The 19460-nt window shown below is 37.0% G+C and overlaps 2 protein-coding genes and 1 pseudogene across 3 annotated transcripts; 2 read left to right on the top strand and 1 right to left on the bottom strand.

Moving 5' to 3' along the window:
• The first annotated feature begins 516 nt into the window (after nt 1–516).
• PAB7 (poly(A) binding protein 7) lies at nt 517–4627 on the top strand. 2 transcript variants are annotated; one of them, XM_021955270.2, is made up of 10 exons: nt 517–1029; nt 1463–1581; nt 1674–1867; nt 2042–2301; nt 2406–2512; nt 2581–2770; nt 3046–3341; nt 3510–3641; nt 3861–4064; nt 4177–4627. In XM_021955270.2, exons 1-10 carry the CDS (start codon nt 831–833, stop codon nt 4387–4389), a joined length of 1914 nt encoding a protein of 637 aa, XP_021810962.1. In that variant the 5' UTR covers nt 517–830; the 3' UTR covers nt 4390–4627. The 2 variants fall into 2 exon arrangements, with proteins under 2 accessions (XP_021810962.1, XP_021810963.1); XM_021955271.2 differs by having other exon boundaries at nt 519–1029; nt 4192–4627.
• Nucleotides 4628–8420: 3793 nt separating this feature from the next.
• LOC110754222 (cactus-binding carboxy-terminal, cactin) lies at nt 8421–14545 on the top strand. Its single transcript, XM_021955262.2, has 11 exons — nt 8421–8836; nt 8933–9024; nt 9324–9423; nt 10875–10946; nt 11098–11160; nt 11297–11437; nt 11986–12081; nt 12566–12850; nt 12945–13083; nt 13159–13304; nt 13842–14545. The coding sequence occupies exons 1-11, from the start codon at nt 8489–8491 to the stop codon at nt 14406–14408; spliced, it is 2049 nt and encodes a 682-aa protein (XP_021810954.2). The 5' UTR covers nt 8421–8488; the 3' UTR covers nt 14409–14545.
• Nucleotides 14546–16624: 2079 nt separating this feature from the next.
• LOC110754238 (wall-associated receptor kinase-like 20 pseudogene) lies at nt 16625–19421 on the bottom strand (annotated as a pseudogene).
• Between the last annotated feature and the right edge of the window lie 39 nt (nt 19422–19460).

The raw sequence follows: 19460 nt of genomic DNA, 5'->3' as shown, positions 1-19460 counted from the left end.
ATTAAGATAATCCTTTGTGTCAACACAGTCTTGTAAACTTTCTATAAATTCTGTTACTTTTATATTTCTTTTTCCACACATAATCTAAAATTACTGATTTTTTTTTTTGGCAAGTGGCAATGATCTATATATATATTTTTGGGTTAAAAGTAATGATCAATATTAGAAAACAAATAACATTCCTTAAAAAAAAATTATATTACCAAATGTTTTTTAAAATTCCATAAATTTCAAGATAAAAACAAAACAAACCCCGCCAACAACTCAACTCCGGAGATGTTTTTGTTGCGTCGCGTCCAACTACACTCGCTGTGTATAATGCATGACTGCTGACGTGGTAAAACCAAATCGCACTCCTGATTCTGAAACGTCACATTGTTTTCAGTGAGACGGGCGCGTAAATTCCCCGGGCCGAGTCCGCGCGTGGAGGCGGGCCCCACCCCTACGAATGAATCCTTGTGACAAAGTCCCCCTACTCTCCCATGCAAAAACTCCTCATCAACAGTCAGTGTCCTTCTCTCTAAAATTCCCCAAAAACAAAAAAAAACAAAAAACAAAAAAAGAAATCTCCATTTCCTTCCAAAATTCCCTCTCTCTACACTCATCAAAATCACTCTCTTTCTTTCTCTCTGTCTCTGTGTTTTTGGTGCAATTACTGTACAATCAAGAGAAACGCCGATTTGATTCAGAACCTCTAATAAAACACAGAGCACCGATCGCAACGAGCATTGTTATTTATCGGTTCCCTGAGGGCTTGAAAAAGGCTCTGTCTTTTTTTGTTTTTCCGTTTTTTTTCTTCTTTCAGTTTTCTCTGTACGTTTGGTTCGATCATGGCCGTTAATCCTCTGGCGGTGGGTGTGCCGACTGCGTCGCTGTACGTCGGAGACCTTAATCCGTACATCACCGATGGTCAGCTGTACGATGCTTTCAGTCAGTTCAAGTCCATCACGTCCGTACGGATCTGTAGGGACTCCACCGACGGCCATTCTCTCTGCTACGGCTACATCAACTTCATCAACCCGCAAGAAGGTAACTTTTTTGAATTTTGTTTTTTATGTTGTCCTTTCGTGAGAAAGGAAAAGACTTGGGTTGGTGCTGCTCCGTTTGGTTACTGAGACTTGGATTGTTACCATTGTTATGTGAACGAATTAGTTTTTTATTTAGTTGAGTTTTTTTTTTAATTTTTCAATTGTGTGGTGTTTTGAGCTAAGATTCTTGTTTGCTATTGGAAATCCATCTTATGAAATAGAAAAATGATGAACAATATTTCTGTAATTTTGATCTATTTGGTCGTTCCACTGTTTGCCATTTCTTGATTGATCTGTTTGGTAACAGAAAAGTTACAGAGGAGAAAAAAAAATTGAAAATTTTGAGTTTTGTATTAAGTTTTTCTTTCGGTGGTTTACACTGTATGTTGTCTTAATTTTAATCTAATTGAGCTTATTTGATTTTTCTCTAATAGCAATTCGAGCTATTGACGTGAAGAATAACTCTGAGGTGCATGGAAAGGTTATAAGGGTCATGTGGTCGCATCGTGATCCTGATGCGAGAAGAAGTGGAATTGGGAATGTGTTTGTCAAGGTATGTTCTGTTGCATTAACTGTAAGTCGTAGGTGTTATCTTTTCTCTGATGTAAGAACTTATGGTAAAACCATTTTGGTGATCTGTTGCAGAACTTGAGCGAATCGATTGATAATGTAGGGCTTCAAGATATGTTTAAGAAATTTGGAAATATATTGTCTTGCAAAGTCGCCACGTTTGATGATGGGAAGAGTAAAGGCTATGGCTTTGTTCAGTTTGAGTCTGAGGAATCTGCAATTGCTGCTATTGAGAAGCTAAATGGCTCCACTGTGGGAGACAAACCTCTGTATGTGCTGTTCTTTTCTTGCTCCATATTTTGTTCAAATGTTTCTTATTTATAACACAGTTCATATGCACTGATACATGTGTGTTTGTGTATGAATTCTTCCTGTTGGTTTTACGTTTTCCTTTTTCTTGTCTCTGGATATTAACCATGCGAGAATTACAATTCATGTCACAGGTATGTTGCCAAATTTATTAGAAAGAGCGATCGAGTTTTGGCCAATCCTGATGTGAAATATACAAATTTGTATGTGAAGAATTTGGATACAAATGTCAGGGAAGAGCTTGTGGAGGAAAAGTTCTCCGAGTTTGGGAAAATTGTTAGCTTCGCTATTACAAAGGATGACAATGGGAACTCTAGAGGTTTTGGGTTTGTAAACTTTGACAACCCAGATGATGCTCGACGAGCAATGGAGGCAATGAATGGATCACAACTGGGTAAGTTAGGTATCTTTTTTATGGCCTTAATTAATTGGAAATATGGATGCATTTCCTGATACAGGAACTCTTTTTTTTGGTCCTGTGGTTTATATATTGAGTAGGCTCCAAGATTCTGTATGTAGCAAGGGCACAGAAGAAGGCAGAGCGTGAGCAAATGTTGCGTCGGCAATTTGAGGAGAAACGAAAGGAGCAAATGGTGAAATTCAAGGTAGTTTTCTTCCCCATTTCTCTCCCAAGGTCTATTTTAGTAGCATCTAATCTTTGTTTAATTTGTAGGGATCAAATGTGTATGTGAAGAACATTGATGATGATGTCACTGATGAAGAGCTGGTAGAACACTTCAGTCAGTGTGGCACAATTACTTCTGCAAAGATTATGCGAGATGAGAAAGGAATAAGCAAAGGGTTTGGTTTTGTTTGCTTCTCTACCCCTGAGGAGGGCAATAAGGCTGTGAATACTTTTCACGGTAATAAGTTGATTGCATGCATTTGAGCTTTTTAAGCTAAAAAATTTCATATGGTAACCTTCCTTAGTTGATATTTAATTACGATTGTTCATAAGAAACTAGCATGTAGACATTCTGTGTTCCTCCTTCAATTTTAAAATAACTTGTGTTCTTTGACTTTTATGCATACATTTTTTAAGTTGTGTTTCAATTAATGTCTTCTTACAGGCTTAAATTTAAGTTGTATGTCGTCCTTTCTTTGAACTGCTAATAAGTTTGCCATTGGTATCTCACAGGATATATGTTTCATCGGAAGCCATTGTATGTGGCTATTGCTCAAAGGAAAGAGGAAAGACAAGCACAGCTGCAGCTTCAATATGCACAGCGTATGGCAGGACTTGCTGGTCCTTCAACAGCAGTCATCCCTGGTGGATACCCTCCTATCTATTATCAAGCTCCCTCTGGTGTTGTTCCACAAGTACCTCCTCGTCCGGGACTGATGTATCAGCCCTTGGGATTGAGGCCAGGATGGAGAGCCAACGGCTTTGCACCTTCGTCTGGGCCAGCCTATCAACCACCACCGGTTTCTGTTGTGAGTACCATTCTGCCTATTTCCAGTTATTTTAGGTCATCTGCATACCATATTTTAATGCAATCTGTTTTTTTTTTAACACATTCATGCACAATAAATTGTGTGTCTGGGAAAAATTTGGGAATTATTATGGCCAAGTGCTTATGCTACTAAAAATCTCATCTACAGATGCCAAGACAACATAGGCAAAACAGGGGAAGAATGAACGGGCATATGCTTCCTCAGGGAAGTGCATATATGCCACATTTACAACAATCCACTCATCTGTCACACTCAGCAAAAGATTCAAACAATCAGCAGGTTTGCTTTCTTTTACTAACAAGCTCTGGTCACTCATTGCTCACCACACGTACTACTTGATGGTCAGGCCTTGCATATGACCTGCAAATAGAAAAAAATGAAGATTAGAAACCAACAAATTTAATAGTCTTGGGAGGATTAGGAATGAAATGAATAATATTTCCATCCTCTGTGTCTGTTACTCTTGAGGTTCTAATCCGTGTAATCCATGCATTTCAGCGGCCGGTACAGGCTAAGTATGTTCCTAATGGTCGCCAACACGACATGAATAAAGGATCAGGAGTCTCAACTAATGCTTCCAATTCTGTTGGAGGTGGGTCTCAAGGACCAGAGATGCTGAGTAGCATGCTTGCTGCTGCTTCTCCTGAGCAGCAGAAACAGATACTTGGCGAGCATCTCTACCCACTCGTCCATAAACATAAGGTGATACTTTTACCACATTGATGTTTAATTTTTTTTTTTCTCATCTATGGAAGATGTAAGTTTCAGATTTATTACTCCATCCACAAGGCTATTGACAGTAACTTAAAGTTAGCATTTTCACTTGCAGCCCGACCTTGCCTCAAAAATTACAGGGATGCTGCTGGAGATGGACAACTCAGAACTGCTGCTTTTGTTGGAGTCACCAGAGTCTTTGGATGCCAAAGTGGGAGAAGCTGTTCAGGTGCTCAAGATCTCCAAGACTAAAGTGTCTAACAAAGATGCCATTCATCCTGGTTTTCTCTCCGCTGAGGTTGCGGTCAACTGAAAAACGCAACTGCAGGCGGGCATGGTTAGAGGTTTTGTTGCTGCTCAAGCTTCAGGAGATAATTTTTTATATTTAATTGGCACCTTTTCGGTCTTTGGCCCATCACAATGTTTTTTAGTTTTCTTCTCACAGCAGAGTAATTTCTTTCTTTTATAGAACATTAAACGTTTCCTTGCTAGTAGTAACGATAGAAGTGATAAAGTTTTGGAACTTAATATTTTGGGGTTTTGGAACCAAATTCTTTTAGTATTTTGGCATGTTTTGATTTAAATTTTCTGTTGCATAAGCTTATCGACTGACACAGAAGACACAAAGGGGCTTTGAAAACTTCTGGTTGTAGATTCATATTTTACCCTCAAATGAGTAGAGCTCAGGATTTTCAAGCAACGTTGGCTATTTTCCTCGACGTCTCTCTCTCTCTCTTCTTTTTTGTTTTGCCCTTGCTTTGTGTAGACTACAACATGAAACATGAAGGAATGAAGCAACTCCTTCAACTAGACTACAACAAGAAGGAATGCAGCTCCAAAAGCCACACGAAAGGCTTTGAGCTTCCATATCAAGCTCCAATTCTAGTTAGGGAGGCTCTTCACTCTCTAAAAGGCAAAGCCGAAACTTAACATAATAATAAACATGTCAAGATGTTTAATCATACAAAATTTCCCCTTCCACACATTCTTCTTGTTATGTATATATATAATTAATATTAGCGGCAAGACCTTTGAAATCCAAAAGCAAATCACACTTCTTGAGGCACCATTTTCCTGCGTTTTATTTAAAAATATAATAATAAAGATGGGCCAGTATTGGGCCTCTCTATAATTGGACTGGGCTTTAGAAATATTTCAAATTCAACCTCGACTCTAATGACATGTTTACTAATCCGTAATCGAATTAAAAGGAATTGAATTAATGAGGAGTTGGATTGAGGAGAGTTAGAATCCGGATTTCTATTGAAGTTGTTTACTAAACCATATGAAATTGGGGTAATAGTGATACTAATTCCTTATAAGTTGTTTACTAAATTCTCATAAATTGGAATTTAAACCAAATTGATTACTAAAATGCCCTCGTTGGGTTAAAATATATGATAAATTTGAAATGTTAAAATTTTTGTGAGGATATAATGTGTAAGAAAAATGAATTCCTAATGAGTTAATTATCGAGGAATTAGAATACCACCTCCCACTCAAAAGTCCAATTCCTCCAAAATTAGGAGTTGAATTCCTAATTTTATGTGTGTCCCACTCACATTTTAATTCCTCTAAACACAGTGGTATTCCTAAGAGGAACTCCTTACTTTTTGGTGTGTTTACTAATTAAGAATTGGAATTCGAATCAGGAATTGAATTCCACCTATGGAGGATTCCTGCGTTTACTTCACATCAAGAAATTAAGGGGGGTGTATTCAATTTAGATTTTAAAAGAATTTAAAGAAGTTCAAAAGTTTGGGTGTATTCAATCATGATTTTGTAGAAGTCTATACAATTATGGGTGTATTCAATTCAAACTTTTTAAACTCCATTCAAATTTGGATGTATTCAATCACAACTTTAAAAGACTTCATAAAAGTTTAGGTGTATTCAAAAACTCATTGATTTGAAAGGAAATACAAAAAGTGGTGGATTTCATTTGATTATAGACTAATTATAGGCCATGAAAAATCTTTGCTCCCCCCCCCCCCCCCCCCCCCCCGAGATTTTGATAGACATATTATTTTTATTCTCAAAATATGATTTCACCAATTCTACTACCACCATTTTATCATGGCTATTGCCGCCGCCGCCATCACCACAACCACAACAGTCATCCTCATCACCTCCACCCCCACCCACTACTGGCCTCAATACCACCCCATCACCACTCCCATCGCCATCACCATCGCCATAACTGTCACCGCCACCACCCTTACCCCCACCTTCACCACCACTACCACCCCCACTATCAGCCCTACCATCACCCTCATCGTCACCACAACTGCCAGCATCATCACCATCATCGCCACTGTCGCCACCGCCACTCCCACCGCCACCGCCGCCACCACTCCCACCGCTACTGCCACTACCACCCCCACCTCCTCCACCACTACCACCCCCACCTCCTCCACCACTACCTCCCCCACCATCACCCACAAACCACCATTATCACTGCCATCGTCATCACAACCACCGTCATCACCCCTAAATCCTTTGTTTTTTGAGTGCTATAAACTCCATATATATTAAAATCAATAATAAAACTCTAACAAACTCAGTTAAAATCTATACACGAATTCAGAGAAAATCCATGTGGAGTTTGGAGAATTCAGTTAAACTCAATTAAATTCAATTAAACTCCATCAACTTTATAACTCTTTAAAAATAATTTAAAATCTAAATTGAATACACCATCCTAAAAAATAAGTGGAGCCCACACAAAATTAGGAATTAAATTCTTGATTTTGGAGGAATTCAATTTTGGGGTGGAAAGTGATATTTTAATTCATGGAGAACTAGCCCATTATGAATTCATCTTTTTTACCCATTATATCCCCACACAATTTTAAAAATTCAAAATTTGCCATCTACTTTAACCCAACAACGATGATATTTGAGTAATTAGCACCACTATTACCCCAATTCCATATGATTTAGTAAACAACTTCAATAGAAATCCGGAATATAACTCTCCTCAATCCATATGGTTTAGTAAACAACTTCAATAAGGATCCAGAGTTTAATTCTCCTCAATCTATATCCTCCTCAATTCAATTCACCCTCAATTCAATTCCTCCTAATCCACTTAGGGCTCGTTTGGTATACAGGATTGGCTTGGATTGGCTTGGACTAAATTTAGTACCATGTTTGTTTTATCTAATCCTAGTCTTAGATGAGATTGCTAATATCGGGCCCACCAAAAACACCTCCTTAGGAGGGGACTACTAATCCCATGTGGAAAGGGAGGATTAGCTAGTCCCAATGCTCACCAATGTATAAAATGCATATATTATATTGTAAAATTAATAACATATATTATTATTATTAAACTTATTTACACATATACTATAATGTACATATATACATGTATATACACATAAATATATCATATATGTATATATGTATATATACACATACACATATATACATATATAATATATATAATATACATATACATATATACATGTATATTATTATTATAATATACCCATATACATATTAATATTATAATAATAGCATCCGTGTATATATGTAATATATATTATAATACACACATATATATATATATATATATATATATATACATTTATATACATATATGTGTATATATATTATACCCATGTATGTATTATAGTATACATATACACACATATATACACATATACATTATATATGTATTATTATATATATATATATTGTAATATACATATATACATGTATATACATGTGTATATATATTATAAAATACATATATATATGTATTATACCCATGTATAATACATATATATATATATATGTATTTTATAATATATATACATATGTATATACATGTATGTGTATATATATATATATATATATATATATATATATATATATATACATACATATGTTTATATTATTTATAATATACATATATACATGTATATACACATACATGTCAAATATATTATAAAATACATATGTACACATACATAATACATGTATTTATACATATATACATATACATAGATAGTTTTGAAAAAAAAAAAAAATCTAGTCCTAGTCCAAGCGTACACCAAACGCAGGATAAGTGTTATCCAACTTAGACCAAGCCAAGCCAAGCCAAGACAGTCTCTAAGCATAGTCCATGCCAAGACAGTCATGTGTACCAAATGAGCTCTTAGTAAACATACCAGTCAAAATCAGGAATTTAATTCCTAATTTTGTATGAGGCCCACTTACTTTTTAATTTCTTGATGTAAAATAAACACAAAAATTCTCATAATTAAAATTCTTTCCTCATTCGGATTTCAATTCCTCATTATAAAACACACCATGATTTCAATCGGTTAACTAGCCATAATTTTAGTCGTATATCCGTTCGCTACATAAACCCAAACCCCTCTAAAAATCATTACCGCCAAAGTATGGGCACTCACGGACGCAGCAAAAGCAAAAAGGACGCGTCGTCGTCTTCCAAGAGTCGACGCAGAAGAAGATCCGACGACTCCGAGTCCGATTCGGAGTCCGAGTCGTATTCCGAGTCCGATGCCTCTGACAGCCGCGACTCTTCTCCTCCAAGGAGTTCCGGTAAGGGCAAGGAACGCCGCCGTAGCAGAAATAGCAGCCGCTGCAGCGGGCGCCGGAAGGACTCTTCCGACGACGAGTCGTACGACAGCGATGAGACTGAAGAGCGTGACGGCAAGAAGAAGAGGTCGAAGAACGTTACCGAGGATCAAATCGCTGAGTACTTGGCTAAGAAGGCGCAGAAGAAGGTTATTATTTCGTCTGTTAGGGTTTTTATTTATCATTATTATTTTAAAATTTGAATTGTTATTGATAGTATGGTGCGCTTCCTTTTGATTGAATAGGCAACTCGAGTAGCCAAGAAGATCAAGTCTAAGACCGTTTCAGGTTATTCAAATGATTCGAATCCCTTTGGTGATTCCAATCTCAATGAAATGTAAGTTCTTGTTTTTGTTTTGTGTTTTGGGATTTATATGAGGAAGTTTTCTGATAGAGTTTTTATCTTTCCAATTTCAAATGTTGAATTTGTTGCACTTTGATAGAAGCATTTTTTATTATTGTGTTTCATGTTTTGTTTGAATTTACTAAGTTTCGGATCTGAATGTTTTGAATACAGCTACAGTTGCTTAGCTATATGTCTGGTATATGATGGCTTACAGTCTGACAGATGTGTAAGTTAGGGATGCTTTATTGTTTGTAAGGTCTATTTATGAATTCATGACTTTCTGTTTGCAGATTTGTGTGGCGAAAGAAGATTGATCGTGATGTTTCCAATGGTGTTCCCCTTGAAGTGTTTTCAGTTAAGGCTGAGAAAAAAAGACAGAGAGAAAGAATGGTACATAGTTCTAGCCCAACATTGCTTATTTGTTGTTTCTTTTCTAGTTGTTGTCTTTTTGCTATCTTGTATCCAATGGCTTTACTGGTCTTATATAAGGCATTAAGTAAGATTAAAGTTTTTGTTTGAATCAGTTAAAATGCCTGATACATAAGTTGAAGGACATGTCTGATATAGTTTTTTATTTGAGGTTGCGGAAATAATTTTTATTGAGTTTTGGAAGGTCCCTGGAGAGTTTGATTGAAATTTATGACATCTATGTTACTGGAATCAACATAAGTTGTTGTAGCAATAAAAGATGGAATATATAATACAAAGGAACTAACAAGCTTAGCTACTGAAGTCTGTGCATTGCACTATAGAGACATCAAATCGAATCATAGTCTTCATGAGGTATAGGAGAGAGAATTACATTCCTATATGTTGTTCACGGGCCTTATTATTAAGAATGAAATGGGAACTAAACCCTGGCAGCAAAGCATGTCTGACTAAGGCTCTTTCCTTTTTTTAAGGCTAGTCTTTTTGTTTGGTGACTGTAATGTATGTATATGATGACACATTTATTGTGTAGGGAGAGTTGGAAGTATGGCAAGTTGTCTTAGACTATGACTACGGTTATTTTTACCATGTCACTGAGATTATAGTCATCCATTATTACCTGACTGTTAAGAGTGTGTCAGTATAATATACCTATATACATATATTAATCTCTTCAGAACAACTTCATCACCTATATATATATATAGAGAGAGAGAGAGAGAGAGAGAGAGTCCGTGCCTTGGCCAGGATTAACCCATAGGTGGCTCAACATATTCGGTTTCATTGGCTCTACATATCTAGTTTATTGACTCTAGATAACTTTCTGATATGCCATAAAAAAGAGCAAGAAGAAGAAGAAGAAGAAGACAATAACGAGAAAAAGAACAAGAACAAGACTATAGAAAACCCATTAACTATGCGCTAAAGAGGTTTTTTGATGGAGCATGTGCTAAAGAAGTTAGCTAAAAGGGATCACCCTTTGAAAGCAGCTCTAGAAGAAGGAAGACTTCTCTTTCCTCCTGCTTTAGTTTTAGTTTTATAAAAACAAGAAGACTAACCCATTAGGGCCGTTAGTCAGTAACTATGTGTTAATTAAGTTTTTTAGTGGAGCATGTGCTAAAGCAGTTTGCTAAATAAGAAAAGAAAATAGAAACTAAATGACTTAGAATTTTAATAAAGACTTATCTTTTTATAGTGAATAAATACGGTCCATAGGCTTCGTTACTATTTTTAATAAATCCCACGACCAATATGGTTTATCGATGCCATGTTGCTGCCTGGGGTTGCAAAATAAATGAATGTCCTGGTCTATGACTAAAACTCAGGATTTTTCTTTGTGGATTTTTGTTAATTTACTACTTTCTAGTTTAAATTTATTAGAATTTTAATATTTGTTTAAATTCATCTTGCAGGCTGAGGTTGAAAAGGTCAAGAAAAGAAGGGAAGAAAGAGCACTTGAAAAAGCACAACATGAGGAAGAAATGGTAAGTTTATTGCCTGATATGGCATGAATTTTTCCGTTCAAGTTCTTAGTGTAGAGAGTTGGAGTGCATTTTGCCATTTGGAGTGATATTTTTAATATAGCTTCTTGCCTTGTTTGCTGTTTTGTTAAGTAACTTTCATATCTTTATGTAGGCACTGCTAGCTAGAGAACGTGCTCGGGCTGAGTACCAAGACTGGGAGAAAAAAGAAGAAGAGGTATGGTCAATAAACATTCTCTTTTTTGCCTACTTTTCATACATTTTTCTGTTATGATGCTCTCGTCTGCATGATTTTCTTTGTTGTCATTTTGTTTTACCTGGAAATTTGATAAGTCTGCATGTTCTCCGTACAGTTTCACTTTGATCAAAGCAAAGTCAGGTCAGAGATCAGATTGCGTGAAGGGCGTATTAAGCCAATTGATGTACTGTCCAAGCATCTCAATGGTTCAGATGATTTTGATATTGAGATAAATGAGCCATACATGGTTTTCAAGGTAAAATTTCCTGATGAGACTTATGCTTGCTATCACGATAATTCTATTTATTCTTCATTGCATTTTATTTGCTTCTGAACTTTACTTAGTTTGGAAATCATTAGGCACCTGTCCCCTACAATGAGTGGGAGATAAACTGAGAGTTATTAAATATTCCTTTCAGGGTTCTTAAATGCGTGTGTGTGTGTGTGGATGGGTGGGTAAGTTATCTGGAAGGGTATGGCCCTACTTGTGCTTATCGCCTTGGAGAATTCATACACTCACTTTCAGGGCTCTCCATTTGGAGACAGATATATTATGGAAGTTGGGTACATGAACATTGAGCTTAAGTTTTTCCGTTTTTTCTGTGTTAGTTGGAAAACTTCTTGTTGTAACTAGTCAAATGTTTGGAAAGCTAAGTATGTCTATCTATTGTTCAGTGTGTATGTTTAAGTGCTGTTATATGGTCCTTTGCACATTGTTAAACTTTAGAATGACATGGATTGAACTTTTCTTATTTGTTTTGAAATGAATATAATTCACATTGGCATTTGACATGTCCGATGCAGGGCTTGAGTGTAAAGGAAATGGAAGAGCTAAGAGATGACATCAAAATGCATCTTGATTTGGACAGGGCAACACCAACACATATAGAGTTCTGGGAGGTATTATCTCTTTCTTTTCCTTTTAGTGGCCTTTTACCTTTGACAGTGTTTTTCGTGGATACTTTACCCCCTGTAATGGGTGCTTCAGATTACTCATAGTCATGCTAATAAGTTGTTGTCTTCTGTTTTTGCCTTTGGTTTGATTAATTCAATATTCTTACTCTGTTGATGTGGTGGGGACTCTTAAACATATAGCAGTGTTGATGCTCGTTAATTTTTTTTATTTTTCATTAAATTTAAAAAAACGTGTTTCGGTGGAGTGGTCTTGGGATTAGCAATTCAATTGTACTCAATTAGCGAATCTCAGAATCAAAGGCACGTGAAAGGTTGCAACTTGGCCAGCTGCAAACCATAGTTATGATTACTTGCACTTCATTTTGATTGCCTGAAGATTTGTTGATTAAATGTGAATGTTGCTTAAAAGAATTAATGTGATAATGTAGATTTGTTGTTGGACTGTATCCTGATATGTACAAATTGACAGGCACTTTTGGTGGTTGCGGATTGGGAGCTAGCTGAAGCTCGGAAGAAAGATGCATTGGCTCGAGCTAAGGTTCGTGGAGAGGAACCTCCTGCTGAGTTGCTTGCGGAACAAAGAGGCTTGCATTCTAGCATTGAAGCAGATGTCAAGACTCTCTTAGAAGGAAAGACTTATAGTGAATTGGAGGCGTTACAGTCCAAAATTGAGTCACAGATGCGTTCTGGAACAGCCAAGGTTGTTGAGTATTGGGAGGCTGTTCTTACACGCCTCCATATATTCAAGGCCAAGGTACCTATCATTGTCTTCTTTAATGTATGTCTTTGCATTTTATTTACTACTACTTCGTTTGGCCTTATTACTATTTAAATTGTTGCAAATACAGGCTTGTTTGAAAGAAATCCATACTAAAATGTTGCACAAGCATTTGCAACGCCTTGAGCAACGGGTGGACGGTGAAGAGAACTTGGATACAGTTCATGATTTACAACCTGAAGAGGAGGAGAGTGAGCTTGATGTTAAAGGTATGCACATTTTTCACCTGTGGATTTAGGCATTTTGTTACCAAGATGATTTTGCTAATATATTTTTATGTGTAGATGCTCAAGCATTTTCTCCAGAACCCTTGGAGGAGGAGGAGGAGATTGACGTGGCTGAGGAAGAGGCCGGATCATTTTCACCAGAACTGTTTCATGGAGATGAAAATGAGGAAGTGCTTGACCCTGAAGAGGACAGGGCTAAGCTGGTAGGGTTTCTTCTTTCAAGTTTTAGTTCTGAAGTTTTTATTTACTTATTTTCTTTAAGAATACGTGAGTATGCAAGCTTTTAAGTGCGCTGGTTGATGCGGACATCATTAGTTAATTTCCTGATTTATTAGTTTCCTAGATTCTCTAGTTTTCCAGATTTCACTAGGATTTTAGTTTCCAGATTTTAGTAGGATTTGATTTAAGTTTCCTGGTTTATTTGAATTAGTTCCTTGGTGGATTAGGATTTCTGTTTTAGTAAGGGATTTTTATCGTATTGTCTTTAGGTTTTAATTTGCTATAAATACCCCCCCCATGTAGTTCTTTAAAATTCAGTTGTTGAGATATTAAGAAAAGTTTATTTTCCTGAGATTGGAGACTTCTTGGTGTGAAGCCAAACCCCTGGAGTGATTCCAGACCTATCCTTGTTTGTTCTATTTTCTGTTTTCCATTGTTTTCGCTTCCGCTAAACTACCTAAATTCTCAATTCACCCATATCCTACATCACTGGTGTAACTGTATGAGTTGCTTGTTAACAGGAAAGGAAGCGTGTGGCTGTGCTAGAAGAACAACAGAGACGGATTCAAGAAGCTTTGGCATCAAAGCCAGCTCCACCACCAGAAGATAACTTTGAGATGAAGGCCATGAAAGCCATGGGAATCATGGAGGAAGGAGATGCAGTTTTTGGCTCTAATTCTGAAGTGAATCTTGACTCACAGGTATACTGGTGGCATGACAAGTACCGACCTAGAAAGCCGAAATATTTCAACCGCGTTCACACTGGATATGAATGGAACAAATACAACCAGACTCACTATGATCACGATAACCCACCTCCAAAGATTGTGCAAGGATATAAATTCAACATCTTCTATCCAGACCTTGTGGACAAGACAAAGGCCCCACATTATACTATTGAGAAGGATGGCAACAGCAGCGAGACATGCATTATAAGGTTTCATGCTGGACCACCTTACGAGGACATTGCATTCCGGATAGTAAACAAAGAATGGGAATACTCTCATAAGAAGGGCTTTAAATGCACGTTTGAACGCGGAATATTGCACGTATACTTCAACTTCAAACGATACCGCTATCGCAGGTGATATGCTGGTGGTTTGCTACTTTTTCCTCTAAAGCTGAAATATATGAAAGTGAAACCATTCCATAAGTTTTGTACTAGAGATTTTGTATTCGCTAACTATCTATGGAATACAAGATTTTGAATTCCAATTTTATTATAGTCCTCAATGCTGCCAAATGAGCGTTTACAGTATGCTGTCAACTGCTCATTCAACCAAAATCTGAGCTCAAGATACCAAATTTTTTTATTTTTAATATTTTATATACAACTCCAAGAACTCGTAATCAAGAGTTTGGATTCCTTGCTTATGTTTTCTGTGTTGTTGATATTGTACTTATACATAATGGAGTTGGAAGTCCTCACATGACTTGTCATGCTTAAGTGACAAGGGAAATGTTAACGCTAGTCGTGCGTAAAGATGCAATTTCGGTTGTTGATATACACAATCTTTTAAAAAATCTCTTATACATGTAAAACAGGTGACCCATTTAGAGTCTTGATTAGGACTGAAATAACTCATTATTAGTCCATTATCCATTTTGTGGTGGAAACGTTTTGGTTTTTCCTTCCCACCGAAGTTATTGTGGTTATTTTATAATTTTTCCAGAAGTTGGGTTCTTTACTTTCATCTTTTGATATCACTCTGTCACGCTTGATAATTTATATAATATTGAGACTAGTGGTATTAATGCAAAAGAAAGACCTATTGGTAATAGATATTAGAAGTCAATGCAATCTTGGGGTTTAGACTAATCCCAATTTAAAAGTTGCCCTTTATCTCTATTTTCCCCACTCTTTACCCCCTCCTTTCCCCCTTCATCCTTTGCTGTAAAATAATCGCATCCATCGACTAATTGCACCTTTTTTTCTTCATGTTAAATGTGTTTTATGGTTTAAATGATGTCGCTTTGCATGTATTTAGGACTTTTCTCTACTCCCCTTTGATTTTTTTTTTTTTTTTAAAAAAAGATAAGATAAAGAAATAAGCTAAGAATTCAAACTCGGTATTATTGCGTCCAATTTCTTGGTATGAAGTCCACAATTTTGGTATTTTCAGCTTAAATAAGGACGATACACCTTCTTGTCCATGTCGTTATTATTAATGAATCTTCACCATAGACATGTCATAATCAAAACCTTTTATTTACTAAATTACAATTTAAGAATCATATGTACAAAGAACCAATTGACGATTTTGATAGCAATTAAGATTCTCATGCATGAGTTAGGCAGTCATGTAGTTCATGTTGATTTTGGAGTTTAGATTTTATTTTGTAATAAGAATTTTTCCTCTTCTCTGGATCCAATTAAAGCTTTGCAATTTAACATTCCACTTGAGTTTGTCGAAGTGACAATAAGCAATAGCAACTAACAATCTGGAATCTGATGCTGGTCTGCATTAGTTACAACTCCACCTTTAATCATTACAAAAATAAACTCGATGTAAAAAACTCGCAATTAACTTTATATAAAATAAATACAATGAAAATTGTTATTAGCACTTCAAAATAGTCATATTGCACTCCTTACCACGACCAGTATTTAGTAATGATTCGAAAGTTACTAGATATGAATCTATGACAAGACTAGACTTGAAGCAACTAACTCTATATAATGGTTCACTTTGCTTGACAAAATTGTCAATTTCCTATTCAAACCTTCTAATGAAAATGCTTTCCTTGTTTGCAAAAAGCTTGCTTGCTTTTTTTTCTCCATGCCAACCAATTAACGTGGACATCCTAAATATAAATAGATTCCAATAACCCCAGAATTGGAAGTCCATGTCTTTTCTGCATCATTTTATTTCTGCACAAAGGAAGCATCTGATCCCAACCCTTCTTTTTCCCTCCACTCAAAACCCATCCTTGGAATCACTTTAGCTTCTGTGTGCTACTCAAAATCTAAGCCTTTCTTGGCATTATCTATCTCCACCTCCTTCCATATCCTCTCATTTGGAAACATGAATATTCAGAGATTGTATCATATTATCCATAACAATATTTAACTTCAATTTCTATATAACTTTGTGTCAAACACACGCACTCATCAAGGAAGAAGAATCTGAAATGGATTCTTCTTAATCACAATAGTTGACTTGCTCTCCAAATATTTTGTGTTTACTGCCATTCAAGCCTTTTACCGTTTATATCTTTATTGTGCAATTATAAATATTGTAATATTTACACAAAGGAATACAACTTGAATTCAAACTCTTACACTTTGTCTTGTTTGGTATGTTAAGTTGTCTACCCGTCAATCTTACACTACGCATTAAAATAAGAGTTCGTCTTATTAACAATCTAACGACATAGCATGTTACAGAGTCAGGTAGGAGAACATTTCCACACTCTAGTAATAGTACAATACATTTTATTTTTTCGGTTACATTAGTAGTACAGTAAAGTCATATAGTTTCAACAAAGCTAATCTCATTAGTTTTGAACCACTTCATGATCTAAAACTTGAATTATGCAGTGGAGTTCTTGAACAACATCCTTCATGGCTGGCCTATCCCCCTTCTTTTCCCTCAGACAGGCAAGTCCGAGCTCTAAGAAAAGTTTTATGCTTGCCAATATATTCCCTGCAGGCTCCTTGCTAAACAGCCGCTGATCCACAACTTCCATAATTGCACCATTGTTGGCTCTTACGCTCACATAAATGGCTAAATTCACGTCGTCTTGATCACGCGAGAAATCAATGGCTTTCTGTGATGTTAAAAGCTCGAGCAACACAACCCCATAACTATAAACATCACTCTTATCAGTTAACTGGTAGTTGCGATAATATTCGGGGTCTAAGTACCCTAATGTTCCTTGAGCACATGTTGAGACATGGCTCAAACCTGGACAAGCCAACCTGGAGAGCCCGAAATCTGCAACTTTGGCGTTGAAATCGTCATCGAGTAGTATATTAGTTGACTTGACATCTCTATGGTAGATGGGAGTATGAGCAGCAGAGTGTAAATAAGTCAATGCTTCAGCTGTTTGTAAGGCAATTCTGAGCCTAGTTTTCCAGTCAAGAAAGGTGGAAAATTTACCATGTAAATGGTCACTGAGTGTCCCATTTGATATGTACTCATAGAGCATCAATGGCTGCTCAGCTTCCACACAATAACCCAAGAGTCTGACCAGATTTTTGTGGTTGACTTGGGAAAGTATCCCAACTTCATTTAGTACTTGTTCTGTGCTCTTGATGTTGCCCACTTTAGCTGACTTGACAGCCACCACAGTCCCATCTTCAAGCTCTCCTTTGTAGACTTCTCCAAACCCACCACTCCCTAAAACCCTGTCTTTAGAGAAACCTTTAGTGGCTTTCTTCACTTCTTTTAAGTGAAACATTCTAGCCGATTTCCCGTCATTTTTCTTCAACATGGCTTCTCTTGCCTTGGTAAGCTTTTCCTGCTCAGAGAATTTGCAGGACCTTTTCACTGTAATTATCGCTATAACTACAGCCACAAGGAAAAAAGAGATTACCCCTACTGAGACCTTTAAACGCAGACCGGCTTTCGTGTTCCTCTTCTTCCTTGAGCATGTTCCAAGAACATGGTCCCAATAGTAGCCCCTATTGCAAAGGCAGCGAGAGAGGCCATTGGAACCAGTAGGTGAACATTTGGAAGCTTGAGAGCAGTCAAGCTGTGTTCTACAAATTGGTTCAAGTGGAGGAGCCCACTGAATTTCCAATCCCTCTTCCCATTGGTTTGCAGGCTGGTTTATATCCAAATGAAGGATGCTTCTAAAGGCTTTACAACCTGAATTGTGAAGCCGTATTTTGTAGGCTGAAGGCGTCCCACCAGCAACAAAAGTGCAGCAAAGGTTAAGCTTGTCTGCACACTGAAGTGCTCGGTTTGTGTCAACATGTCCTGAGCTTTCCAAGTAGCGGTGACAAAGGCTAGATGGAGTGCAATTAAGAGGAGAAACCAAGAGCCGTGGAGAGCAGTTAAAGAGGAAGATGGTGTTCGACGAAGTGATGTTGAAAGGAAGTGACTGATTCAACCAGAGGCCCTCACTCACCACCATGTCTTGGGTAACACATTTGCCAGGCAGCCATGGGGATGGTTGTACCAGCATGCGTTGATTCGGAGCCATGATTTGAAGCACAAGATAATAACTTCCATTGAGGGCATCAACATAGAGTTTCTTAGAGGAGGGGTCACAATGGAGAGAGTAGTCAGGGTCGCCACAGTCGGGGTTTGTGCTCAGGGGATATGGGACTTTTATGGAGCCACATTCTGGGCAGGTCTTTTGAGAATAGCAGTAACGATCTACACAAAGAAGGAACAAGAGATGGCAGAAGAGGAAGCCTGGTATTATGTTTGGCTTAGTGACCATTTTGCATGAACAAAGGGGAAGCAATGAAAAGCTTATGGAAGGAAGATGGGGTAAATAAAAGGATACAACAAGAGAATAAAGTGGGTGAAACAAAAACTGGAAAGTCTCTGCAAGAATCTTATGTGAAAAAAATCATAAAACTTTTGGGTTTTATAGGACCTGTAGATTCTTCCTTTATTCCCTAGGGACAGCATTTTAAGCTGCGACCTCTACTTAAGGAAAGCTATTACCAGAAAAGGCTTCAGTACAACAAACTAATGATATGCCAACTTTTCTGCTTTCCTTCATGAAGTTAAGCAACAAATCAATAGATTAAGAATACAAATCTATTATAAAAATAAAAGGCAACATAATGGCTATCCCACCAATGTTCTGCTCTCCAACAAGCGTACACGTGGATGACAATCAGATAAGTTAGAGGGATACATAAGCAGATTAAGCTATGTTCTGCATAAAAAATGAAATAGAAAAGATTTAACACTCATAACAAGAAAATAGGACAACAAGCACATAAGGCCTGTTCGATAACTATTTCAATTTTAGTTTTTAGTTTTCATTTTTTGTGCTAGAGTATAGAGGAAAAAGAGGGAGAATGGAAGTGGGAATAACAGTAGAGATGGGATTGAGAGGGAAGATGAGAGGAGAGGATGGGCAAAAACTAAAAACTGAAATCTATTTCAAATTGTTTTCACTTTTGATACTCCTCCATCTCATCCTCCCTTCTCATCCTCTCTCTCTCAATCTCT

Source organism: Prunus avium, chromosome 7 (assembly GCF_965620075.1).
Source record: "Prunus avium chromosome 7, drPruAviu1.hap1.1, whole genome shotgun sequence".
Taxonomy (NCBI): Eukaryota; Viridiplantae; Streptophyta; class Magnoliopsida; order Rosales; family Rosaceae; genus Prunus; species Prunus avium.
The sequence above is the reverse complement of the archived record's forward strand: the minus strand, read 5'-3'. Positions and strand labels throughout refer to the sequence as shown.

Coding starts and splice junctions, on each gene's coding strand:
- PAB7 (XM_021955270.2), top strand. CDS start 831: ATGGCCGTTAATCCTCTGGCGGTGGGTGTGCCGACTGCGTCGCTGTAC. Junction 1,030..1,462: donor CTTCATCAACCCGCAAGAAG/GTAACTTTTTTG, acceptor TTTCTCTAATAG/CAATTCGAGCTATTGACGTG. Junction 1,868..2,041: donor ACTGTGGGAGACAAACCTCT/GTATGTGCTGTT, acceptor TTCATGTCACAG/GTATGTTGCCAAATTTATTA.
- LOC110754222 (XM_021955262.2), top strand. CDS start 8,489: ATGGGCACTCACGGACGCAGCAAAAGCAAAAAGGACGCGTCGTCGTCT. Junction 11,438..11,985: donor AGCCATACATGGTTTTCAAG/GTAAAATTTCCT, acceptor TGTCCGATGCAG/GGCTTGAGTGTAAAGGAAAT. Junction 13,305..13,841: donor AAGAGGACAGGGCTAAGCTG/GTAGGGTTTCTT, acceptor GCTTGTTAACAG/GAAAGGAAGCGTGTGGCTGT.